A 27937-nucleotide genomic window follows, 5' to 3' on the forward strand; every position below is an offset into this window, starting at 1 on the left:
CTTCAATCAAAAATGTTTTTCAAAGATACGTTGTTTTGGAGTTAATAACATGAGAAAGTACCTGGAAATAACATTATTCATACTATCATAAAATGCTACTCAAGCCTGCACCTTTCCTTTTGAAGTTCACAGGAGGTCTTATCTCTAGAAGCATATTTGAAAAGTGATCAATTAAAAAGTGCTGGAATGGCTCCAGCCTGGATCCATTGTTAACAAAGGTATCTGGCAGAGGGCTAAATGCTACTGGATCTCCCAAGACAAATTGAAAATGCTTGTACTTAGAAGAAATAGGAATTGCACTGTGCTGCTAAAGAAGAAAATATTTGTCTTCAACAGCGGCAGAGATTAAAGAACCATTCTGGGGAGTTGTTTTCTTAATTTGTTTAATAGTCACACTATAAGGAATGGCCTCTTTGTTCACCGATTCATGTACCAAGGCTCAAATACAAACAGCATAGCTGGATTTTGAGATGGCGGACTAAGTACCCAATGTAACCATTCCTCCCATAACAAAGCCATGGAAATGACAGGAAAGATATTTTAGCAGGAGAAAGAGAAGGAAAGGAAAAGTAGAAAGGAGAGGAGGAAGAAAAAGGAGTAGGAGGGGAAGGGGAGGCAACAGCAGCAGTGGAAAGGTACTTGAGTGAGGTGGTAGAAAGGGAACTTTCAATGGACGAGAGTTTTTGAGGAATCTCTAGGACAGAAGGCAAGTAAGGCTGACTGAAGAGAGAAAACCTAACACTAGTTCTGAGCAAAACTTATTGTGGCAGGTGGGCACATGCAAAGCGGGTTTTGTTCCCCAAAGGGTTTCAAACTGCTGTACACCTCACACTTAAAAGCAATGTAGCCATTTGATGAGAAACACGATTTAAAAAAAAACAAAACGGATCGGGTAAGATCATCTGCTCACTTACAGGAAGGCTGCAGTAGAAGAGATTTCAATTCAGCATTCACTGTGTATCTTCTATATGGCAAGGCTCTGCTAGACGCTGGAAGTACCATAATGAAAAGAAGAAGAAAAAAAAAGAAAACAGCTACTGACCATGAAAAGTCACAGCCTCCTGTGGGAGATAGACATGTAAACATATAAAACATGTGAACATATCACTTCAATACAATGCAATACAATATGCCAGAGTGGTAAAGAGTTGGTGTGCTGCCCAACGGAGCTTGTATGCAATGCTAACACATGTGGTTTTCATTTGGAAAATGATAGTAATTGAAAGGTTTTAGGTAGGGTGGTGATTTGGCCAGTTCTGCATTTTTGGATGGATCTCTCTAACCATGAGAGGGTGGGCCTGAAGGGATAAGACTGATAGCAGGCAGCCACAGAGTTCAGAGGTGATTTCAGATGACTGGGCCAGAGATGGTGAGCACCTCCAGCAGGAAAGAGTAAAGACCGAGGAGAAGAGATAGGTAGAAAAGATGATAAAACGGAAGAAGGCTTGAATAGTATCTAAGAGTTGGGCTCTTTTGACAGGAAGATGGTGATGACACTAGCTAGAAACCGGCACTACAGAAAAACGAGTTTGGAGTAAAAATAATTATTTCTATTGGGGACATGATGCATTCCTGCAAGATGGCTAAATGGACATATGCAGAAGGAAATTAGATAGACGATTCGGAAATCTAGGAGACAGAGATTAAGACTAGGAATATGTATGTGGGGAGTTATGGGCATCTAAGAGATACTTAAATCCATGAAAGTAACAGTCTCCAAGAAGAAAGGGCAGAGACTGAAGAGCACTAGGCCAGAGAAGAACTCCAGAGAACACTGACATTTAAGGGATAAATAGAATAAAATCCCACAAAGGAGCTTATAAAGTAGAAAGTATGGAAAGAATCCTGAGAGAATGATGGCTTGGAAACCAATGGAGTATAGAGTTTCCAGAAAGAGCAAATCTAATGCAGGAGAGAGGCCCAGTAAGTCCTGTGTTCATTAAAGTTGACAATATGGAGGTCACTATTTCTTTGGCAAGAGCAATTTCATCGGAGTGTAGGGATGGAAGTCTCTGTGTTGTGGGTTGGAAAGGGAATGGGAAGTGGAGACTGTAATTCTAGGCTGTAAACAACCCTAAAGGGAATGAGAAAGATTGGGCAGCAGGTAAAGGAAGACATGATATTGAAAGATCCTGTTTCCCATCTGCTTTCGTAGTGGAAACGACTTGACTATGTCTATATATTGAAAGTAAGAGGAATCAGTGAAAAATAGAGGAAGAAGAAGGAATTATTCATGGAGTAAAGTGCTATAGCATCCTAGAGGGGATGAGACCCATAAGCAAGGCGAAGCGAGGAGAAAAGTATGGGCACAGTAAGCAGGGGACAAAAAAAGAACAAGAATTTGGTTCATTTCATGTTTGGTGGTCTAAAGAATCGCAGTTGTTTCCATGAAGTAAGAGGGAAGGTGTCCCATGATAGGAGTCACTGTTGATGAAGAGGTTTGAGGCAAGTGGTAAGGATTGGCCACAGTCCCCGTGGGAGTAAATTGAGCAATCACAAATAACAGGATTGTGCAGCAGTGTTGAGAACCCACAAAGACCATGAATTTATAGTCACTAATCTGCACATTTGTGAGTTACTCTCTTCTAGTAGCACTCAATACCCTGAGATAGTAACAGAAAAAAATGAATTGTGTTGTTTTCCCTGAGCTGGGATTTTTCCAGGAGAAAGAAACAAAAGACAACGGACCAGGGAGTTGAGGGTGTTGGTGAGGTGGTGATCCAAGTGACCAATGTGTGATCTAAGCTGGAAAGATAAAACACTGTGTCAGAAACACAAGGGTATGTTAAGCTAGATCTTAAATGGGGGCAAGGGGGGGTGGGGAAGCACAGGAGCAGGAATTTGGAAATCGAGAGGCTAATGTGTTCTAGGGAAAGAGAATCACATGTGTAAAGACAGATGCAAAGGGGAACAGCAAGACTTTCAGTGCAGGTGGGCCACACATGCATAGAGGAAAGTGACATAGAATCAAGATGGAAACATACATTAAGCCAGATTGTGAAGAGCCAAAATAGTTTAGGCATTCATTCCTTTAAGAAACCTGGAGCCAGCAGAAGTTCTCAGATTGAGGAGCCCCCGATGACCACAGCTATGCAGGTTGTGCCCCACACAGGGACTCCTCCCGTGGGGCTGAACTTAAGGCCAAGCTCTGCTTGCAAGCCATTCACCTTGTTCTGTTGCTTCAGTGCCAAGAAGAGGCTCTTTCCTGTAACCCTGCTCTAGATTTCCAGACACGGGCATTAACACAGCATCGACAAGAGCAGGGTCAGAGACAGGGCAAAATGGTTGAACATATTTGACCATCTTGTCACAATGACTCCTCCACGTCTTATGAAATCTTTGTCCATAGTGACCACTTTTTCAAAATTAATTCCAACATCTTGGCAAAAGATGAAAAAATTAAAGAAATCCATTACATTGTTTCACAAATGTTAGGAAACTGAATCATAGACAAAACGTGGTGCAAAATGCGGCCTCTTTTTAAAATAATCGTTTAAAAAGTAAATAACATACAGGTTTAGAAATTGTTTTAAGACCTCCTCATTTGCTGCTAAGGTTATATGTGTTCCAGGTGTCAGAAAGACCAAATACGATAAAAAAAAAAAAAAGATTAAAAATAATTTAAGAAAGGGAGTATTTTTGTACAGAGGTTTAATGTTGTTCTCATTCTGTCATTTTTAACTAAAAATTGACATGAAGGCAAGAAGGGCATTGTTGATTAAAGAGTGGTCCTAACCTTCCCAGGACATGACTGTCTTTTTAGTGATCCACAGCAGATAAGAATTTGAGAGTAAAGGTTTACAAACTTTTATAGTAATTGAATAATCTATGTTGAATCCCATAACAAAATATTGACGCTCCTATTTTGTGCATTTCAGGGTTTTTTTGTTTCCTCTCTCTAGTAATTAATTTTATTATGTCTTTTTAAAAATTATAGACCCACAGCAAATTCAAAATTTTCTAGATGGGTGATGCGTATTAAAGAGGGCACTTGTGATGAGCACTGGGGTATTCTATGTACATGATGAATCACTGAATTCTACTCCAGAAACCAATATTGCACTGTATGTTAACTAAAATTTAAATCTAAAAAAAAAAAACTGGTCTTTCACCATGGATAGTTTGGGAAGCACTGAGCTAGAGGACCACTATTCCATTTGACCATCACTGCAAAGATGATTACAGAATGAAAAAAGTAAATGCAGACAAGTTCCTTTTTACCTTACCCACTTTGAATTTACATTTTAAAGGCCTATTTGATTTTACCTTAGACTGTTGATATTAAAAGCTGTTTTCTGCTCTAGGCTTATATGCATTGCTTAGAAACTCTTTAAAAGAAAATAGCCTTATTAGAAAACAGGTGGTAAAGGACTGGTTTAGCAGTATTTGCTCATTTTCTAAGTGGAACTCCAACCCTGGGTAACACCAAGAAGTTATTCTTCATTCCTTTTGGGAAAAGGAGATACTCTTCTTTTTAAGAAGTAAATTAAGTCACCCTCTTTTGATTGGAAGCAGCTAGCATAGGGCCTCACACTATTAATGTAGTTTAGTTTCCTAGTTTAAATACAAGGAAGTCTGCCACAGGGAGATCAATTCTCCCAAGATCATGCAGCTAGTGAATGGGGAGGTCCAGATTCAAACCCAAGACCCTATACCCTGACAGTGCTTGCACTCTTTCTGCTGTTCTGCCATAAAAAGAGTTCTGGTGGGGGACCCTGAGAGTGAAAGCTTATACAAGCTTCACTTCCAGGAGCCTGAAATAGGATAATAAATATTAAAATAATGTGGAGTGTTTTTGAATCTCCTAAATATGTAAATTTCCTTGTTCTATTTAGAGCTTTCTGCATATGGCAAGATAGATGTTTATCCCAAACTGATTTGCACATCACACAGAAAAACATAAGCGCAGAGGGAAGTTACCCATACCAGTTGTCTTGATGTTGAAACTGGTTTAATCCGGGCTGCTAATACACATGCTCCTAAAACAAACCACCTTGATTCTTTTAGGAAATAAGTGAGATATCAATTAGAAATGAGTGAATACCTGAGAAATATCAAGTCATCGCAGAAATTATATGGTCCCAGTGAGGAATTCAGAAACCTCATTGATTAGTTTAACACATGTCTGTTCAGTGAACTAAACAACTTTGCTGCTTCAGAGAAGTATCTGCACCACAAATTTAAACTGCTAATCAATCATTTGGCACTATTATCTAGATGATGCCAGAAAAAATCCAGATGCTTAATATATGGAAATACAAATTTTTTAGTGAATATTTTTGGCATTGTTTAGGTTTTTTAAATTTTTTTTAAACAACTTTTTTTTTTTTAATGTTTATTTATTTTTGAGAGAGAGACAGACAGAGCACGAGCAGGGGAGGAGCAGAGAGGGAGACACAGAATCCGAAATAGTCTCCAGGCTCTGAGCTGTCAGCACAGAACCCACAGCGGAGCTCGAACTCACAAACCGTGAGACCCTGACCTGTGCCAAAGCCAGACGCTCAACAGACTGAGCCACCCTGCCACCCCTTACATTTTTTTTAATGTTTATTTATTTTTGAGACAGAGCATGAGTGGGGGAGGGGCAGAGAGAGGGAAGCACAGAATCCAAAGCAGGCTCCAGGCTCTGAGCTGTCAGCACAGAGCCCCAACAGGGGGCTCCAACTCAGGAACCGTGAGATAATGACCTGAGCCAAAGTCGGACACTTAACCAACTGAGCCATTCAGGCGCCCCGGAATTGTTTACTTTTAGCTCGAGAAAATAGCATTTTACTCAGCTATATAATTGTTCAGTATCAGACACTAAAAGTTATCATTGTTTTTTACCATACTCTAAAACATGTAACTGAATATTTTATCTACCTGTACATACTAGTGACTTTGTAAAGAGTAAATGATCAGTCCCTCAATTCTTACCATCAATGATTAAAAGTTAATATTTGATAAAGGAACCAAGCAATCCATACTGACATCAACTGGTTAGGCGCTATGGGTGTGGCCACTTAAATAAGAAGGATATTTTTAAAAGCTCCTTGGTGAAATGGGTAAAGGTGGTCAAAAGATACAAATTCCAGGGGAGCCTGGGTGGCTCAGTCGGTTAAGCGCCCTACTTCGCCTCAGGTCAGGATCTCACGGTCAGTGAGTTCGAGCCCCACGTGGGGCTCTGTGCTGACAGCTCAGAGTGTGGAGCCTGTTTTCTATTCTATGTGTGTGTGTCTCTCTCTGCCCCTGCCTTGCTCACGCTCTGTCTCTCTCCCAAAAATAAATAAACGTAAAAAAAAGAAAAGATACAAACTCCCAATTCTAAAATAAGTAAATGCTGGGGATGTAATAATGTACAGCAGGGCAAATATAGTTAACAACACCATATTTTTTATTTGAAAGTTGCTAAGAGAGTAAATCTTAAAAGTTCTCATCATAAGAAAAAAAATGTTCTCGCTATGTGCGGCGATGGATGTTAACTAAATTTATTGTGGTTCTCATTTTGCAACATATACGTATATCAAATCGTTATGTTGCACACCTAAAATTAATACAATGTCATATGCCAATTAAATCAATTTTTAAAATAACAAATAAAAAGAAGCTCATTGTCTCATCTAGAGGTAAATTTTAAGTACATACACCTGATCTGAGATTATGATGAATTCTGAATATAATCTGAATCTTCAGGTTTGACCAATGGATCATTTTTAAAGTCAACCTGTAGCTGACTGGTATATAAAGTCTTAGTTGGTCTTGATGACAATCTGTCCAGCACTCGGTCTTTTGTCCTCTCAGATACAGACGGCGTATATCAGTGGTGCTGTAGGGTTATGTGGGAGACAGTAAAGAAATAGAAACGTAAAAACAGAATGAAATCTAATTACACGGAGTTTCCCTTAAAACAAAAATCGATTGAGTTCTGCCCAAAGTGGCTTGTTGTTTCCTGTGCCAGGAACTACCGTGCAAGCCCAGCAGGAAGTGTGCTCCAGAGAAGGATCACATTACACCCTTGTTTTATGGTTCATTTCACTTATTTAATGCAATCCGAGAACCTGCAAAGGGAACATGTTAGAAGGAGGGAATAGGCTTTTTGTCTTGTTTTGTTTTTTTAAGTTTCTTTGAATCAAAACATTTGTTTTTACAAGGTGCTTATAGCCCCACAGAAGCAGGACTTCCAGAGTTGCATGGTGAAGACATTTCTTTTTGTCACCAAATTCAAAGCAAGTCATGAGGTTGGGTTATGTCTAGGGTTGAGTTATGTCTGTTTCCTTTGCTGTCCTACTCACATAATTTTAAACATGAAGTTTTACAACCAGGCCCACGAATGGGTTTTGAATTCACATAAGCTCTTCCTAGGATCTCTAATTTGATAGAGAGACCAAGGTGGTCTGGGGCGGGGGCGGTGGTGGGGCAGGAATATATTTCAGATGCAAAATAGCGATTTTTTGTTGATCAAAAGAATGAGTTTGGCCATATTGCTTGAAAACGTGTGAACTGAGCAGCCGGATTTCCTTGTAGTGGCATTCCTTGTGTGGACACCGCTCCTCACATGCTGTCTGTTTTCCTCTCCAGAGACCTCAGTATGAACAACATCAGTCAACTGCCCCCGAGTCCCCTGCACAGTCTCCGCTTCCTAGAGGAGTTGTAAGTATCGCCGTAGTAGTGATGCGTCCAGTCAACACTGTGCACATTCTTGTGTTTGCCTCTCATACTTACTGTGGGAACCAGATAAAACAAGGCAAAAAAGCTGTCAGCACCAACAATTTTGGCACATGAGGAAACACTTACTTGGGAGGGGAGAAAAAAAAATTGCCTGCGATTCTGGAAATCAACTTATAAAAGAGTTTACCATGACGCTACAACTTTCTAAGGTGAGACTGAGCCAAACAAATTAAAATTTTAAAACAAAGGCTGTTTAAAAGAGCTGGATGTCTCTTTGGAAATAGTTAAGCAGCAGGATATTAAAAGTTTGAATACTCGTTCATGTTTATTAAAATAGCAAGTAAAGCTATAATCAAAACCAAAAACTGCCGCTTGGTTTGGGTTGTGACCGGGAGAATTGGGTCCACATTCCATAGCACCAAAACTTCTTGTCCTAATCACTTTTAATTATTATTTTCCTACTTCTTCATTTAGCTTCCCTCAAGGCTTGAACAGAAAAACATGAAATCCACAGAGGACGTCAAACTGGGCTCTCCGAAAGTCACTGTAAAAAAAATAAAAAATTAAAAAGGAGGAAGCTAAAATTAGCTAATGATACACAGAGGAATCTTGATTAGGTCTAGTAATCATTTTCCAGAAGACGAAAAAGAACCGTATAATCCAAAAATCTGCATTTAAAAATTCATTTGATCTTCTTACCCTATTGAGTGATGGAGACTGAGGGAGTGAGGTGCCATCTCAGTCTTCATGAAGAAAGTTTGGCACCATCATTAGAGTAAGTCCTCTGACTGTTGATTAAAGGAATTGTTTAGGCAATGACCTCTTTTGAAAAACTTCCTTTGTAAATCCTAAAGTCAGGGTCCAATCTGGAGAGTAATTTAAATGGTTGATGCACTGCATGATCCGCCGCAGGAAGTGGAAAGAATATTTCATCGTAACCAAATTACACTATGTCGATTTTTTCCTTTTTCAGGAGGATAATATTCTCACACTTCCCTAAGGCTTTTCTCTTTATTTTTGATGGCCTTATATTTTTGCAAATGCTATTGTTTTACTACTGAAAGTTGAATATATGTCCAGATTGTTTTCCAGAGTTACAGTGGGGAAGCTCAGAAGATGGGATTGTACAGCAAGTTTTTATCATTCAAAGAATGGGTTTTCAATTGGGGTTTTCCAGCTCCTCTTTTCCCGTCTTCTTTTTTCTCTCTGACCATTTCCATTGCTAAAAATTAACCTTGATCAGGGCTGAGACCTTGTCTAGCTTAGTCATGGCTTGTATGTAATAAATAATCAACACATTTTTGGGGTGTTCGGTTGGTTGAGCATCCGACTCTTGATTTGGGCTCAGCTTATGATCTCACAGTGGGATTGAGCCCCGAGTTGGGCTTTGTGCTGAGCTCAGACCCTGCTTGAGATTCTCTCTCCCTTGCTCTCTGCCCCTCCCCCACTCATGTTCACACACACTCTCTCTCTCTCAAAATAAATATTTAAAAAAATAATCAATACATTTTTGATGGATGAGTAAATGAATTAATGAACAATGAGAAAGCAAAACATGTAAAAGGAGCTTCTCATACAAGTTAGCTGCCTTAGGAAAAAGATAACAGATGTGGTAGACATTAGCTAATATTTCTAAAGATAACCTTTAGCAAATTTTGATTAGTGTTTTTTCCTCATTTCCATCCTTCTCATCTTCCCTTTCTCACCATAATTAACATACGATGCTTAGTCCTATTTTCCCCTGTATTTCGAAGGTGTGTATTTCCTATGCTTTTCTCTTTAATTTCCTTACACTATGAGATGGCACAAGGCTTCCATTCTGTGTCAACATGCACCTCAACTTTAGACCACAAACTGAATCAATAAATAATTCACTTCCCTAAGGACTTTGTTCAGTAGAATTCCTCCCTCAGTGACCAACTCATTCAAAATAACTCCTCATTCTTCATGAGGTGAATGTTAATTCTGTTCCAAGGCCGGTTTCTCAAAAGGTAATTGAGGAAAGTCAGAGGGAAAAAAAATAGGGAAGGAACTACCATTTGAAAAAGATATTTTTCTATATTGTCTTATTTTGATATCTGGAAACTCCATTAAGGGTCTTGACTGTGGAATCATGGGATTTCAGAAATAGAGGGATCCTTAAAGGACTATTCATTCTAGTTTTTCATTCTGTCCTGGAATGCCCTCTATTGAGTTGGCCAACTTGCAGAATGTAAAAGCTAGACCACTTTCTCATATATAATTCTATGTTGTATCTGACTGATGTTTTGAAGACATCATTATTCATTTCATGGCAAAAGGGGATAGTAGTTATAGAACCTGGAGAAATGATCAGCTCTGTTTGGTTTATTCTTTTGTTCCCAAGGCTCATTTTAGGGTGTTGTGTTTAAAACAAAACAAAACATAGCAAAAAAACAAACAAACAAAAAAAAAAGCACCCGTTTTGCAGAGTATTGTGATTATGCCTCTGGTATGTTGCTCATAATTTCACTAGACTTAGCTATGTTTAAGTCTGTATTCTCTTCTAGAGTAGAATATCTTCAGAATAATAATGTAATTATAATGACAACAATAGTAGCTTACTCTGTTCAAAATTTTTCCACTGAATCCTCCTAACAACCCCATAAAAGTAGATATTATTGTTATCCCCACTTCGTAGATTAAAAAAAAAAAGAAAGAAAAAATGAAGTGCAGAGAAAATAAGAAACTTGTCCAAGATCATGAAGTGGTGTCAGGGCTAAAATTCAAACCCACCTTTAAAGCCACACTCAGAAGGTAGAGGAAACGGTAGGAATTGTACGTGATTTGTGCATTTCTTTTCCCCAGTAGTACCTAGCACAGTGGTTTGCACAAAACTGTTATTTAAATTGAGTTTTGTAATCATAGGTCTGTCATATGGCTGTGTCTGTTTGTGTATATGTGGAGGAATGAAATAGAGAGAGTAGGAGAGAGATCTGCCTGCCCAGCTGGGAGAGATTGGATATTCAGGTTATCAATTCACTACCATCACCGATTATTGGCTATGGAGAAATGTCATCAGAATTTTCAGATGTAGAATTGTCAGAGTATCACCAATTTAGCACTGCTTCATAGGTACAAAACCTTAGTGACTATTTTTATATGTGCCTGCATATGCTTAAACAGCATGTTTATATGGTATTCTACCTGAATCAACAAATGACAACCATGCAGCTGGATACAGACATTTAGATATCTGGGGTGTGTGTGTGTGTGTGTGTGTGTGTGTGTGTGTGTGTATCTTTTGTTATGACAGTAGAGCACTGTTCTAAAAGTATTCCTTCATTCAGTTTATTCAGCTTATCTCTGGCTTTTTCTCTTTATCTATTAAATAAGAAGGTGTTACAGATACTATTAATGATTTTAATAAAACTCTCACCACAAAACTCAATTTTTAAAAATCACTATTGATAAAGGCAAGTAACCACTCTTCCTGTTCACTAATTACCCAACTTATCATTTCCCTAGTTTAATTCATTTAATTATGTTGTGAACTATGTAGACAGCCATGATTCATTCCTCATCTGGAGCTTAGCAAAGGTGTCGCAGTTTAAAACCCTCTAAGAATCAATAAAGCCTTAACGGTACTCCCTGACTCACTGTTTAGAAATATATGTGTATTATAACCCCAGAAAAAGTGACTACCTGAGACAATGATTTAAGAAGAATAAAGGTCCTCACCATTGATGAATTCCTCTCCCTCCTGATGTTCTAGAATGTTTGCTACTTGTGCCACATATTCAAGTCTTATTTATGAATGTTATTTATTTTTTTAACTCTACGCAGTGACTGGACATGCAGAGGCCAAACGTCCTATTGTTACAAAGAGAAGGAGAGCCTTCTTCTTTTGGAAAAAAACAAAAACATGGTATCTGAGTGTGGCAAGGCTGTGCTAGGGAGAAAAGGGCAGGATTTAGAGGCAAAACCCAGGTCTTGTCTCTGCACTACCTGATAATCCACTTGATTTCACTGGGTCTCCGGGGATAATGGCAAGAGCTGCCCCGCCTGTGCTTTGAGATGTTTCTGAGAATTGAATGAAATGATAATGAGAGAACTTCGGTAAGCTCTCATTCACCTGCTGAGCTGTGTTAGTAAAATGAAAACACCTTCAAGAAGAGTCCAACCTCTTTCTTTCCTCTTTCAAAAGCCTGACTTTGCAGTAACCCAGGGATCCAGGACTTGGGAAGGAAAAGCTCTTTCAGGGGCGCTTGAGTGGCTCTGTCGGTTAAGCCTCCAACTTCAGCCCAGGTCATGATCTCACAGTTCGTGGGTTTGAGCCCCACGTCAGGCCCTGTACCGACAGCTCAGAGCCTGAAGCCTGCTTCGGATTCCGTGTCTCCCTCTCTCTCTGCCCCTCCCCTGCTCACGCTCTATCTCTGTCTCTCTCTCTCTCTCTCTCTCTCTGTCTCAGAAATGAATAAACATCAAAAAAAAAATTAAAAAAAAGAAAACTTTCAAACTCTCAAACACGATCAGTGCAGAATAGTTCTTTCCCAAATTTGAACATCCTGAAAGCTAATTGCACTTCTCTCCAACAGTGTCTCTCTCAGTTCTGTTAATTCAGTTCTATTAGGGACTTATGTTAACGTTTGCTATTTGGACAAATTAAAGATTTGGTACCCAGAGTGTGGTTCAGATGTTAGGAGCTAATGGCAGAGCGTTCCTAATGCTGACATCCACAAGTCCCATTAAACTTAGATTAGTAGTTTGATGAAACCAGAGGGGAAAATGAACTGTTACCATTTTAAACAGTGTGAGCTGAACGCCTTTGTTTCCGAGTAGTATTTTAAAATCTTTCCAGATTCTAATGCTATTGGAATCAAATACTCGATTTAGCCGTCAAGGAAACATGAGAAGCTCTAGGGAGGTCTGTTTTCAAGTTACTATTGTTCCCTGGAACTGCTTGCTCATATTATGGTTGGCCTTGAAGAATCTCTATATAAATAGTAGATACCGATTATTGTAGATGAAATTTGTAATGAGAAATACCACCAGACTTCCTGAAAGCACAATCTACGCTTGATACTTCTACTTCCTCATCATGGGGCTGAAAATAGTGAGAGCTGTTCTGCCTGTCTTTTGAGATTTTTTCCTGAAGATCAAATGAAATAATGATGAGAGAACTTTGGTAAACTCCAATTCACATATTGGATGTGTTAGTAAAATGAAAACACCTTCATGCCCATGAATAATCTTCGTGCCCCTTGGCTTTGTCACAGTGTTCTGTCTCTTCATGGATCTGGCAAATGATTAAAAATGCTGCCTCTTTGAAACTCGCTTTCTCTAATGTTACTTCATGGCAATTATTTTGGTTCTGTTCCAAACGTCTATGCATATAGCTAGAGGTTGTGTAGCTATATATGTCTATATATATGTATATATGTATATGTATGTATATATACGTCTATATATATATTCTTATATATGTCTATATATGTCTTATATATGTCTATATAAGCTAGACATTTAGATATCTGTCCAGAGTTTATAATTCCACACTCTTTTCCCATTTGTTTACTCTATTTCATCACCACATAGTTCAGGTTCTTATTGTCTCTTCTGGATAATTATTAAAACCCATTAACTAACCTCTCCTAATTCTCCCAACAAGTAATGGATGAATCATCATCTCTGGGGACGGAGATATAAAGGCCTCTAGTTGATCTTATCAATATTAAACTGAGAATTATTTCAGACTTTTCCGCCTTTGCATATGCATTAGAATCACCAGAAGCATTTTGAAAGTTTTTTAAGTTTATTTATTTATTTTGAGAGAGAGTGTGCAAGGAAGGGGCAGGGAGAGAGGGAGAGAGAAAGAATCCCAAGCAGGCTCCATGCTCATCGAGGAGGAGCCCGACATAAGACTCCATCTCACAACAGTGAGATCGGACCTGAGCCAAAATCAAGAGTCAGATGCTTAACCAACTGAGCCCCCCAAATGTCCCTCACCTGGAATGTTTTTAAAACTATTAATTACTGGGGCTTATTGCCAGAGATTCTGACTTAATGGGATTCAGGGGGGACTCAGGCATTATTATTTTTTTTAATTTTTTTTTTAATGTTTATTTATTTTTGAGACAGAGAGAGACAGAGCATGAACGGGGGAGGATCAGAGAGAGGGAGACACAGAATCTGAAATAGGCTCCAGGCTCTGAGCTGTCAGCACAGAGCCCGACGTGGGGCTTGAACTCACGGACCGCGAGATCATGACCTGAGCCGAAGTCAGCCGCTCAACCGACTGAGCCACCCAGGCGCCCCCTCAGGCATTATTTTTTAAAGCTCTAGAGGTGAGCTGAGACCCACTGGGATATATGAAGCATCACAGTGCAGGAAGATAGTCAGGGACTCATCAGTTGATTGTGGGGACCTAAAGCAATGTCCAAAGGTGAGAGATGACTCTGAGTAAGGCTATGAGATTAGGTGCCAGAAGACGGGGGAGACACAGTCAGTGAAACGGGAAATTCAAGGGGAACCACTGATATTTTGGAGGCAGGGGATGCCTAGTTCTGGAGAAACAAGGTGTAAGGTGCCAGTGGGACATCCAAATGTCATTAACACAGTTGGAATATGAGTCTGGAGCATGATGAGTCTGCTCTAGAAAGAATGACTAAAGAGTTGTTTACAAAAAGGTGATTTTTGAAGCAGACGAGGATCTTGAGAGAATGTGTAGGCTCTGTGTTTCCCGGTGTGGCTCTCTACCCATATTAAAATCATCTGGGCTGCCTCTTTTAAAATGCAGTTTCTTGAATCCTTCCCCTTAGAAATTCTAATTCACTAAATCTGAGTGGGAGCCAGGGGATCTGAATTTTTTGTAGCTTCTCTGGAGATGGCACTGTATACCAAAGTTTGAGCACCACCAGATAGAGAAAAAAGAAAATGTGTGAGGACAGAAACTTGATGAGAATTAAAAGAGGGGCTAACAATAAGAAAGTGAGACCACTAGTCATAGTGGTGAGGAACGATAAGGTTGCACAGGATCTGGAGGGCAATGGAGGAATCTGAATAAGAAGCAGTGAGCACAGTTTCCTTATGGCCTTAACCCCAGTGATGCAGCCATTTGTGTCCTTGTGTTTTTCCTGTTTTAGATTGATTTTTCCTGGCCACCCTAAGCTCCAGATCAAGTAATGGTTAAAAACCAAGTAATGGTTAAAATCTCAAATTTTTAAGCCAAAATGCTATGTTGAACCAAATTCTCTTTTGTAAACTTTTCTATATAAGCATGAGCAAATAACCTGTCTGTGACTCATTTTCCCCTCTGTAAAAGGTGACTAATCATGTTGTTTAATATGGTTTTTATAATAATGAAATAGCACAATGTATATAAAGTACTTCAACACTGCGCCTGGAACTTGCAAATTGTTTAGTAAGAGGTAGGTACTGCTAGCATGCCCCAAAGCACTATACATGGCATATTGAAAGTACTCAAAGAAATGGCTGAATTTAAATGTGATGTGTAATGAAGAAGGCATATTCCTCAGCTATTTCCGATCTGGCTGTGTGACTGGCCAGCCATCTTGGAATAATTATGCCAGACCTAAAGCCACTGTAGCACAATGGCCAACTGTCTTTAGAGATCAGATCAAATGATCAATCAATAAATATTGATTCAGCATCCCGCTGTGTGCAGGCAATGAGATTATTGGTCTTAGGAATCTATAATCAAATCAGGTAGACTACAAAATAAAAGGTAGAAAATGAACCTTACAGATAGCCTTGTATAGAATATGTCCTATAGGAAAGATGACTGTAGACTGAGGGAATTAAGGGAGGTTTCACAAAGGAGTTAGTATTGTACTCCACTAGTCTGTGGTTAAAGAAACCATAGGGCTCTATGCCCACTGAAGTATTCTCTGTTGCCCTGAAGAGTTCATTTATTCATTCCAGTGGTCTTAGCCTTTGAACCTTGAAATCTGAATATTTTTACCCTATCTAATAATGAAAGCAAAATGGACAGCTCAAAAACACATAGTTTAAAAAAGGAAAGTTTTTTTTACTGGATTTGACCAATTGGATATGCTTAATTTACTGGGGGGTGGGAAGGAGACCACATTTTTTTGAAAATCACAACTTCTTGAGGCATATTAGGGAAGACACTTATTTCCTCCAATGGGAAGAAAAACAGTCGATGGAATTTCATACTCCTTACATCCAAGGCTGCCAAATGGGCTTCAGCAAACCTTACCAAAGATGAATGCCAGAGGGTTAAACTCTAAGCATCTGGGCCTTTTCACTGGCGTGGGCATCTCATAAAAGAAAACCCACCATGGTGAGCTTGGTCAATTACAATGATGATGCATTACTGCCAGCAGAGAGAAGATCAGTAGATTACATCTGACTATGAGTTTCATCCTATTTTTGTCAAACTCTTCATATCACCGAGACACTTGGCTCCTTTAAGAATAACCCAAAGCGACACTTATCAATGGAGTGGCTCCCAAAACAGCAAGAGCACTTACTCACTACAGTTGAATCATGAATAACCAATCTGAATTGACTATAATGTTTGTATTCATCACTTTATCTTTTAAAAGTCATTGATTACAATATTATTATGATTCTTCCTAACTTTATTTTAGAAGAATTTCTTCATATGAGAATATTTTGATACATCGTACAGGAATAAGAGACTTCAGAGATTTTATGTTTAAGTGATAGTGTAACTACAATTATTCAGGTGAATCACAACTCAGAAGAGTGAAAAGAAATCCAGAAATAGTAACAGAGTCCCTGGAAATTAATATCATAAAATCACAGAGAAAGAAAATAGTACCAGAAAACTGGAAATCAGCAAGTGTCATCCAGATCTTCAGCATGGGAAGAAGGGGAAACTACTACCATTAAGCCTGATGTTAGCCCTCACCAATTTTCTAGAACAAATTAATTTTGCAAGTAGAGAATGTGTACCATCCAGGTCTCATGTACTTTGTAAAAAAGTTGAAAAATAAAGCAGTAATTTCTCAGAGCCAGTACGAATTTGCTAAGTAGTCAGAAAAATCTTCTTTTAAATCATAAGGGTTATCATATTTAAGTTCATCCTGCCCTGATTGTTTAAGTAGCCCTGCTGTTACAGAGCTTCCATGCACCCTCAGAAAAGACTGGATCACATTTAAATGATATGGGGAAAAGGATGTTTTTCATTTTACGTGAAACCTGTCTGAGCTTTGGTACTTTTACCTACAAAAATGTGGACAATAATAATCTCTGATCTACCTCCTGATATAAAATATGGAAAAGTGCTTCTAAAATGTTAGTGACATAAAAATAAAATAAATTGTTAGTGACATGTCATAAAGGAAGCTTACAATAAACAAGAAGAAAACAGCAAGGTAGAGAGAGGATGAGGGGGAAAGACTGAGGGTAAGCAGGAAACGCACGTGTGTCAGAAAAACAATTTGAGGGCAGATAAAGACCATTGTGAAAAAACTTTATCATTTTAAAACAACAAGTGAAATGAGGCCTAGGAAGGTTAAGAGGCTTTTTTTAAACCTCACAGCACACTAATGGTGAGATGGAAGAAAACTGAAAAGGAAAAGGAAAAAAAAAAAAAACACAAGAATTACAAGGCAAAATATTCTCACAAGAACTGACCCAGGAGGCCTGGTAGAACTTGCCAGGTCCTCTCACTAGCTCTGGAAATGCTCCTCTGCCTTTGGAACTCAGCCCGGGAAGCCCATATTAGACCATGGTTCCTCGCTCGGTAATTTCCCTGAGGCTGTCAATCAGATAGCAAGGTTAAGCCCTCCCACTCCCCATGCACACCCCATTCTATCCACATGCCTGTCCCTCTCCAGGCCAACATCCAGAGATGAGAAATCAGGAGAAGGACCAGATGTGACCTCTGATTGCTTTGCTTTCGTCCTTCTGTTTTTCGCAAAATGAAGCTACCCAAAACAACAACAAAAATCCTTGAGATTTCTTAACTTAGGGATTCAAATTACTATAGAGATTAAAAGAAACATACACTCTCAAAGATTTTTTTTAAGTTTTTTTTTTTTTATTTATTTTGAGAGAGAGAGAGAGGGAGCACAAGCGGAAGAACAGAGAGAGAGGAAGAGAGAGAATTCCAAGCAGGCTCTGCACTTGTCAGTACAGAGCTCTACGCAGAGCTCAAACTCACCAAACACTAGATCATGACCTGAGCCGAAATCAAGAGTTGACCACTTAACTGACTGAGCCACCCAGGTGCCCCTCAGAGATATTTTAATTGGTGCTTGAACACCAAAACATCTACTTATTTGACTTACGTGAAAAGGAATGCGTCTATTATTAAAAAACTTGATTTTTTTTCTTTTTATGGCAACTGAGTCAGTGAAACTAACGATAATGGGACAATATGAGTCTTATATATGGAGCAGTATCTTTAGGAATAAACATGTTCTCTATATCATATAAAAAGATATAGAAGTTTTCCTTATTAAGCTGTATCTTATTATAGAAATGAAGATGATGGGAGAGATATTCCCATGAAATAATTTTAGAAACAAGAAAAAAGAATCCAACTCTCAGACAAACGGTATGTGGGTCTCTGGGGTTGGAACATAGTTGCCAGAGATTTGTTAGTTCAAATAGTCACAAGAAAGATTTGTGTGCAGTTCTCGTTATTCAAGTATTCATTGGAAAGCCTTTTTTCCCCTATAGTTAATATTTATTTAATTTTAGAATTACTAAAAACAACCCACATAGTAAAGAAATAAGAGATGGATCCAATGATTTCCTTAAACTGTTGTTTTTGTCAATGAGATAGATCTTCCAGCAGCCCAGCAAATAGTTGATGGTGCATCATAAATTCCTTTGCTTTGGGGCGCCTGCGTGGCTCAGTCAGTTGGGTGTCTGGCTTCAGTTCAGGTCATGATCCCACAGTTCGTGGGTTCAAGCCCTGCGTCAGGCTCTGTGCTGACAGCTCAGAGCCTGCAGCCTGCTTCGGATTCTGTCTCCCTCCCTCTCTCTCTGCCCCTCCCCTGCTCACATTCTGTCTCTCTGTCTCTCTGTCTCTCAAAGATAAATAAACATTAGAAAGATTTCTTAATAAATAAAATAAATTCCTTTGCTTTAACACAACTCCCCTAATAACACAGGTTCATGGTTCCATGGGTTAGTTCTGAAAGTCCTTGCCCAGAAAAGAAAAACAGTTCATGAGAAGTAAGCTAGACTTCAGGAAACATAACACAAAGTTATTTACCCTAATAATAATTTAAACTAGTAAGATAAATGAATAAAAAGTTTTTACTTTCTCCTTTTCATGTCCAAAGTCAAGGTGTCAGGAACCATCAAAGCTACTCGATGACACTGGACACATTAGCAGCAGAGTTAAGCATTCATTTGAAAGCTCTGCTCTAGAACTCAGAAACGTACTGTTGACATTATGACTGTAAGCAGGGATAGTTAGGGACTTTTGGGCTGAAATAACCGGTATTAGTCAGCTCAGTGTGATTAGCTAAGTCAAATGTGATCATCAACCAAGCTGAGTCTGTCTTAATTCAACAAGCAACTCTTAGTCATACACAATTCATTTACTTCAGTATTACATGTAGGACTTTGGATAACTAATCAAATGCACATGAGTTAGATGTAAAATATAACCATAAATATAAAATGTTGCTCCTTTTCGCTGCCTACATTTTGTCCTGACCCTAGTAGTTACCAGATTGGCACCAAATCCCACCACGTCCGGCCACCTCTGCCCCTGGAGCACTGCACCAGCACCTCCCACCTGACCTGCTCCAGTGGCCTCCTGCGCTTCTACTCCATTCTCCCCTTTAATAGCTCCCACCGGAAGGACCATTTTAAAACATAGATCTAATCACATCCCCTCTCCTGGTCAGAGTCCTTACCTCGCCTCCATAGGCCTGTGTGAAGTGGCCCGAGACACCTCTCCAACCTCATCCCTGCCATTCTCTCCCTCTCTCATTCCTCTCCAGCCATGCTGGCCTCCTTGCGGTCTCTGGACCACACCAGGCCCACTCCCCCCTCAGGGCTTTTGCACTACTGCTCCCTTCACGGAGATACCTACAGGTCTCAGACCTCTGCTGAAATGCCCTCTCAGCAGAGAGGTTTCCTTGACCATCTTATCTGAGATAATAGCCCTTCACCCTCCACATTGCTCTCTATCCTGTTGACCTTGATTTTCTTCTCAGGGTATGTTTTGTGTGGTAGTATTCCTTTTTCATTTGTTAATAATGGCTCTCTCCAGGGCGCCTGGGTGGCTCAGTCGGTTGGTTGAGCGCCGACTTCGTCTCAGGTCATGATCTCACGGTCCGTGAGGTCGAGCCCCGCGTCGGGCTCTGTGCTGACAGCTCAGAGCCTGGAGCCTGTTTCGGATTCTGTGTCTCCCTCTCTCTGACCCTCCCCCGTTCATGCTCTGTCTCTCTCTGTCTCAAAAATAAATAACTGTTAAAAAAAAATAATAATAATGGCTCTCTCCACATTAGAAAGTAAGCTGCATATATAAAAGCAGAGAGGGAGGCAAACCATAAAAGACTCTTTTTTTTCTTTTAATTTTTTTAATCTTTATTTTTGAGAGAGAGAGAGAAAGAGAGACAGAGTGCTAGGGGGGAGGGACAGAGACAGAGGGAGACATGGAATCCGAAACAGGCTCCAGGCTCTGAACTGTCAGTACAGAGGCTGATCTGGGGCTCAAACCCATGGACTGTGAGATCATGATCTGAGCCAAAGTCGGATGCTTAACCAACTGAGCCACCCAGCTGCCCCATAAGAGACTCTTAAATACAGAGAACAAACGGAGCGTTGCTGGCGGGGTCTTGGGTGGGGCAATGGGCTAAAGGGGTGAGAGTTATTAAGGAGGGCACTTGTTAGGATGAGCCCTGGGTGTTATATGTAAGTGATGAATCACTAAATTTATTCCTGAAATTATTATTACACTTTATGTTAACTAACTTGGATTTAAATTTTAAAAAAGAAGAAGAAGAAGAAAGCAAGTTGCATGAGGTGAGGGGCTTTCCCCATCTAGTGGTCAGTGCTGCATCTCTGTGCCTACAGCAGCGCCAACACAGAGCAGGCCCTCTCTACTTACTGGATCTGAAAAGATTGCTTGAAGGAATGATAAAGTAAATGCCTTCCCACTTTAGCGTGACTGTTAGAAACACAGCAACACGCAGTGGCTGTGATAGTTCAGGTGTGCCAGCTGCAAGCTAATGATACAAGGACAAAAGGGAAATGAAGCAAGAAGAGTGAATGCTAAAGTTTGGAGCAGCTTTGCAAATGTGGTTCCTCAAGACCAGCATCTAGACGAGGTCTCTAGACAGCAGAGGTTTACAAGCCTTGCCAGCTAAATGATCCTTCAGTCATGGACTTGTTTGCAGAGGACAACAAGGGACCATACCGATTGCGTTAATCATCCAAAGTAGACTTCAGGGCTAAGGGACAGCTCCACTCCATAAAGTCATCCAGGGGCTCAGATTCCTTCTGTCTCTTTTGCTGTTCTTGTTTTGCCTTCTTTGGAGTGCTTTCCACACCAGAATCATTAATGCTGTCTCGCCAGTACCACTTCTGCAGGAATATCCTGTAATCAACAAAATTGGGGAGAAGCAAACTCCTTTCAAGGAGGTGACACAGTAGTTTTCACACATCACTTTTGATCATAGCCAAACTTGGTTGCATTAATTACCATGTTTAGATGCAAGGAAGGTTGGGAAGTGTAGTCTCTGGCTGAGTGACCATACACTCTGCTAAAACTCTGGGTAGAGGGAATGATTCTAGATGGAGGGAACAATAGATACTGGAGATAGTTAATAGTCTCTACTTGAATGGTTAGTTGGACACTACTGGGGCATCCTATTCTGTTTCAGACACTATGCAAGGCACTACAGTGGATACAAAGAGAATTCCTACTTTCAGGGGGTTCCCAGTATTATGTTATTATGTGTGTGACAAGACAGGTGCACACTGTAACACAAGAGAACCAGCAAACCCATAAGAGAGGCACAAAGTGCTACCAAAGTGGTTCAAAATAGAGAGATTCCCCATCAATTTGGAAAGCTCAGAAATAAAATTACTTTGAGAGACAGGAAGAGAGAATAGGGAGGATATTTTAGATAGGGGAAAGGGCTGGGAGGGAGACAGTGGAGGGCATGTCTAAGAAAAGCAAGCCTGATAGTTTGGTTTAGCTAGAGCGTAGAGCACAGATCAAGGAAGTATGGAGAGGAAGCTGGGGACTTTGCATTTCTTTTCATTTGGCACAGGAACTGGTGAAGGGTTTTGAATAGGGCAGGGATATAATCAGAGCTGGCTTTCCAAAGACCATCAGTGGATACAGAATGAGTGAGAGTAGGGAGGGATTCAATGTGGGAGACTAGACGGAAGGCCAGTGTGAAAGTCTGAAGAGGGTTTTGTAGTAAGACAACTTCATAGGAAATAAACAAAACACCTCTGAAACCACCCTGGTTAAATATTAGCTGAATTACATGTTATTGACATACATTTATTGAATGCCTTACTATGCTCTAGACTAGTGGCCTTCAAACTTTTCTGACCATATACAGGAAGCAATCAATTTCTTCCCCCTCAATCCAGTTTCACAAACATATTTTGAAACAAAGCTTTCATAAAATGATACCTTTTTACTAGAGTGGAAAATGCAGTCTGTTGTTTTTCTACTCTTTTTTCTTACTTCTATTCCGAACCAGTAAACTTATTTACAGTTTGAGAAAGTTTCTTTAGGCACCATGAGGAAGACAGGAGGAGCTATCTGAATCTTAACAAAGTTATATTTAAGGAAGGAAAATAGGCACACACATACAAATAAACACAAAACGAGACAGAGAAACCATAGAGTGTGGGTGCTAGACGGGATCTGAGTAGCTACCTTATCTTAATATTTCATGTAATTAGTGAGAAAATGAAACTAAAAACCTTCTTTAACAGCTCACGGCAAGTTAGTGCTGCAGACCCAAAACAGGCAGAGCTTCTTGGAAGGTCCAAGTCTCTCTTATGTATTTAATTTTTTTTAATGTTTTTATTTATTTTTGAGACAGAGAGAGACAGAGCATGAGCAAGGGAGGGACAGAGAGAGAGAGAGAGAGAGAGACACAGAATCCAAGGCAGGCTCCAGGCTCTGAGCTGTCAGCACAGCTGACAGCGGGACTTGAACTCACGGACCGTGAGATCATGACCTGAGCTGAAGCCAGACACTTAACCAACTGAGCCACCCAGGCGCCCCTAATTTTTTTTTTAATAAATAAAAGTAAGATTATAAAAAGTGTGATATATTTTCATTTTAAGCCAATTCAATTTGAATTGTGCAAATGATGCTGTTTAATAAACATACCAAAAATGCCATTCAGATGTTCTGTTTATGAGCTAATATTTATTTCAATACTCACAGTTTATTCTCGATGATATGGACCAGCAATGGGACACTGATGTGAAGTTGCGTGCTGGCTTATTTCGGTCTGGTCAGTGGAACTCAGTAGAAATGAATCCTCTCTCATGTGGAGATAATACCAAAATATAAATTTGAAGCTGTTAAGCCCTTCAGGAATAAGCACTAATCAAATGGGTCGCTCTACCCTTATCCCCCAACTTCCATCTCCATCGAGAAAACATGGGGGTGTCGTGATTCCCAATTTTACCCACCATTCAACAATGTGATCAGCTCCTTAAAAGGTTCTGTGCTCTTCTGAGTCACTGTGTTCTTCTTGGATTTTCCATTTTCTGGAACCATCTAACTCCTGAGGCTATGGCTTTGATGTGACTGCCAAAAAAGTACTAACCAAATGCTTTAGGTACCATACCTTGTTGATCTTTTTACATATGCTCTCACCTTGACTGTTTCCCACTTAGAAAAATATTATAAACTAAACTTTTTAAATTTTACCAGTTAATGATGTCAAAACTTTCCATTAAATAAACCATATTCATGTCTTTCATACTAAACACTCTTTATTGTTTTTAATTTTTAAGGTATTGCTCAATTAAATCATTAATTAAGCTACTCTACCCTTTTCTTTTTTTTTAAGTTTTTATTTACTTATTTTGAGAGAGAGAGTGTGGGGGGTGGGTGCACCGCTAGTGGGGGAGGGGCAGAGAGTGAGGAGGAGAGACAAAGAATCCCAAGCAAGCTGTATACTGCCAGCACAGAGCCCGATGTGGGGCTTGCACTCACAAACCAAACCATGAGATCATGACCTGAACTGAAGTCAAGAGTCGGATGCTTAACCAACAGAGCGACCCAAGTGCCCAACAGAGCGACCCAAGTGCCCCTACTCTACCCTTTTTAGAGAGTTTGGAAAAAACTGATCGTGATAGTCTGCATTCTTATTTGCCAAATGTAGTAAGAAAATTGGGTATTTTGTGGGATGATTGCAACAGAAATACTGTTATGTTATATTATCTGATTTACTTAGGCTTATAAAGAATTACAAAAAGCATGGGACAATCACATTTTGATAGTACAATTTTTGAAGATTACCATATGGTGCTAGTTTTTGTGTAAAAATTTTTAAAGGGGAGAGTTACATATATAGTCCAAGCTGTTAAATGATTTATTGTAAAATAGGTAATTTATCATATTTCTTCGTAGACACTTCTTTTGTCAGCTTTTTTGATTAGAAATTTACAGAAACTTTTCGCAAAATATAACAAGCCAAGGTTCTTTACAGTTGTTTTTCGGTACTTGTGGTTTGAACAAAATTCTATTGCATTTCTTAACAACTAAATGAATTCATGAAGAGCACTATGCTTACTGTCTCTCTTCTCCCTTGAAACCCACAGACGTCTTTCTGGAAACGCTTTGACGCACATTCCCAAGGGAGCATTCGCTGGCCTTTATAGTCTTAAAGTTCTGTAAGTAAACAGGCTGTTATTTGCTATATTTCTGATTTTAGTGTCAAGTGGATGCTAATTAACTTGTAAAGACTGAATCCCTCTAACAAGCTGTTTAGAACCACGGGATAATTCAATTAAAGTCTACCTTCATTGGTACCATAGGACAGTATGATACCAGGCTGGATTTGTGTGTGAAAAAAAAGTTCATCTCTCCTGTTCTACTTTAAACTCTAAAATTGCCTCTAAGGAAGCAACTTATCAACTCAAACTTTTAAAAGAGTATTTCCCTTTCCTTTTGTGTAATGAAGTTGGGGACAGTCTCTTGAATCGTCTTGATCACCAGGTGAATAAACCCTTACGATGCTTACATAATGAGATCACAGCCTCAAACCATTTGTGAAGCTTGTCTCCTTACAATGCACTGAATAAGGATCAGCTAAAAAACTACCAAGTTTATGTTCCACTTGTGAATAGACGTGGAAAAGCCTAGTGCCTAATAGATATACTGAGTAGTTATTTAATTGAGAAATGCTAATTCACTAAGACTTGTAAAAGTGGTTTTCTTAGTATGTAATGTGCAATTTCCCAGTTTGTTCATCAGAAAACTCATTATTATTGAGTGCCTCCTTCTTCTAGTACCCATTGCTTAATTTTCTTTCATTTCTTCTGTGTAGGAAAAAAAAAGGTCACCTAGGTAGAGAAAATAGGTAATGTAAGTTGAAAGTCATACCAGGAAAATTTTATCTCAGAGACTATCCTGATTTTATTTCCTTTCTTTGAGATGAAAGTTTTAAACTCGAAGAAGGCATTTGATACATTTCTCCTTAATGGAAATTGCATTTCATTGACCTGAGGGATCCGTAGGCTTTTAGAAAATCAGCTTTATTTAAATTTACTATTTTGTTAAAAATTAAACGTAACAGCAGAACCATCGTTTGGTCTGCTTAGGTGGTTGAGTTCAGTCCCCCTACGCTTAACTTGTTTTTGCTGTTAGGTAGAAATTTTTTTAATGTTTATTTGTTTTTTTGAAAGAGAAAGAGCTTGAGTGGGGGAGGGGCAGAGAGACAGAGGGAGACAGAATCTGAAGCAGACTCCAGGCTCCGAGCTGTCAGAACAGAGCCTGACACGGGGCTCAACCCACGAACCATGAGAACCTGACCTGACCCAAAGTCGGATGCTTAACCGACTGAGCCACCCAAGTGCCCCTAGGCAGAAATATTTTTAAGTTGCCATACAGCCAAACCCTAATGTGTTCATTCATTGTGTGTGCTAAAATTCTGAGCTGTAGCACCAACTCTTTAATGTACCTATGTCTCTATGAACTCATCAGAATATTTGGAACCATTCAAAATGCATCATAAATAAATCAAGTTTAGATAAGACAACTTAGATGATGTGTTTTCGATGTTTTGAGTTATGTACCACAAAGTATTTTGGATACATGTTAAATAAATTATACTAGAATCCATTATTTTAACTCACTTAACAAAATGTATTTTGGAAGTACTGAGCGAGAGAGAGAGAGCATGTGTATGCATGTGTATATGTGTGTGTGTGTGTGTCATTGAACAAATTATTGCTAAAAATACAAAGATCAATAAGTATGGCCCTTGCCTTTGAAGAGTTTATAATGTAGTGATAGGTTGTGGGATCAAGATAGTGGGACAAAGCCAAACAAACAGGTCTCCTCTGATTCATCTGAAAAATGTGTCTAGCGACCTGTGCAGGACACTGCATCCAGAAATTGGAAACCATTTAGTCCAGTCTGATGGTTCAGATTTGGCTTCCTGCAAGAAATGTTTTTCCAAACAGATGATCCAGGAGCTGAATCTTAGCACACCTGCGAAACAACCATAACGTGATCAACTGAGGGGATAAATGCAGAGACACGGAGGCAGGAAGTACCTGGGATGAACAGGCATCTCTAAGAAGATTGGTACTCAGGCATTTGGGGAAAGATGAAAAGTATCTGCAGAAGAGTGTGGAGAGATAGAAAGGGTCCCGGTCCCAGGGATCCTGTATGTCATGTCAAAAATGCATGAGCATTGTTATGATCTAGGCATGATGAGAAGCCAAGGAAAAGTTATAAGCATGGGAATGGCATTTTCAGACTTGGCAGTGTAGCTAGATCACTGCCCCCGTGAAGAGAAATTTAGAGGAGCAAGACTTCTGCCCAGAATTATATTTGCTCTTCCTTTTGCTTTGCTGACTTAAAGACTAATATTCAATGAGCAAATTCAATCATTAAATGTTTTGAAAGTATTTCATTCAGTAGTAGAACAATGGTTCTCAACTGTGGCCACTCTGCTTGCCCCAGAGTGTTGGAAAACCAACATCTTTGGTTTTCTGGATGATTGGCATGTAGCAAACTGTCCTGTGATGTGCTACTCAGCCCAGTGCATACTGACCAAATTTGAGTCAATAATATATTCATGCATAATAACACTAAAAGGTTTTATAAGAAGTTCTGCATAGGCCTAATAATTTGTACAGGAAAAATTAAATGGAATAAATGTATTCTCGTAAAATCACTGAATAATTCAGTGTATGCATCCTGTCTATTCCAGGTATTGTATGATTTAGTTGAAAACAGTATTAGTGCAGTAGAAGAATTACCTCAACAGCCACAAAATAAATTAAAAATATATAACCGTGGAGGTATAAAACTTCTTCTTAAAAATAATTGCCATTTGAGGCGCCTGGGTGGCTCAGTCGGTTAAGTGTCCGACTTCGGCTCAGATCATGATCTCACAGTCCATGGGTTTGGGCCCCACGTCAGGCTCTGTGCCGACAGCTCAGAGCTTGGAGCCTGCTTCGGATTCTGTGTCTCCCTCTCTCTCTGCCCCTCCCCTGCTTGCTCGCTCTCTCTCTCTCTCTCTCTCTCTCTGTCTCTCTCTCTCAAAAATAGAATAAAAAACATAAAAAAAATTTTTTAATAATAATTGCCATTAAATTAGCAGAGAAATATGAAACATAAGGTTCCGTTGAATTTCATTAACAAAGTTTGCTTTGTAAAGATTTTGTATTATAGCCTTAAAATTTTTTGGAGAACAGTCATAAAAATCTGTTATGACAATTGTGTAATATATATATTTATTTGGGTGGCCTGTTGCTTTTCTAATCTTGCTCTTCCATTATCCAGCAGGGTCTGCTACCCGACTTCTATGAAGGCAATACTGTGATTTTTTTTTTTTCCAATTTGGCCTCAATTCTCTGTTGCCATTAGGCTCTCCAGTACTGGAGAATGAAGGCTTGCCTCAGCATGTGATGGAGCTTTGAGATAGGATAAATGTGCTTTGTGATATTTCAACCTTATCTTGTCCTAAAAGAGAATTATTTTTACACTATTCTCCTCTACAAGGAACAGGCATTTCTGAAAATGTCATGCTCATTTGTGAGAGTGTAACACTTCCTAATTTTCTCCCCTACAACATCTATCATTTATCTTAGCATGTTATCCTTATTTTAATAAAGGTTGTTTCCTTCTTTC

General features: G+C 39.4%; 1 protein-coding gene across 1 annotated transcript in view; it reads left to right on the top strand.

Annotated features, from left to right (window-relative positions):
- Positions 1–27937, top strand: part of LGR5 (leucine rich repeat containing G protein-coupled receptor 5) — a 126878-nt gene that overhangs the window by 48407 nt on the left and 50534 nt on the right. Inside the window, exons 2-3 of the mRNA XM_007082268.3 lie at positions 7558–7629; positions 24394–24465. Coding sequence (XP_007082330.2) covers positions 7558–7629; positions 24394–24465 — 144 coding nt within the window. The remainder of the gene's footprint in view (positions 1–7557; positions 7630–24393; positions 24466–27937) is intronic.

Source organism: Panthera tigris, chromosome B4 (assembly GCF_018350195.1).
Source record: "Panthera tigris isolate Pti1 chromosome B4, P.tigris_Pti1_mat1.1, whole genome shotgun sequence".
NCBI lineage: Eukaryota > Metazoa > Chordata > Mammalia > Carnivora > Felidae > Panthera > Panthera tigris.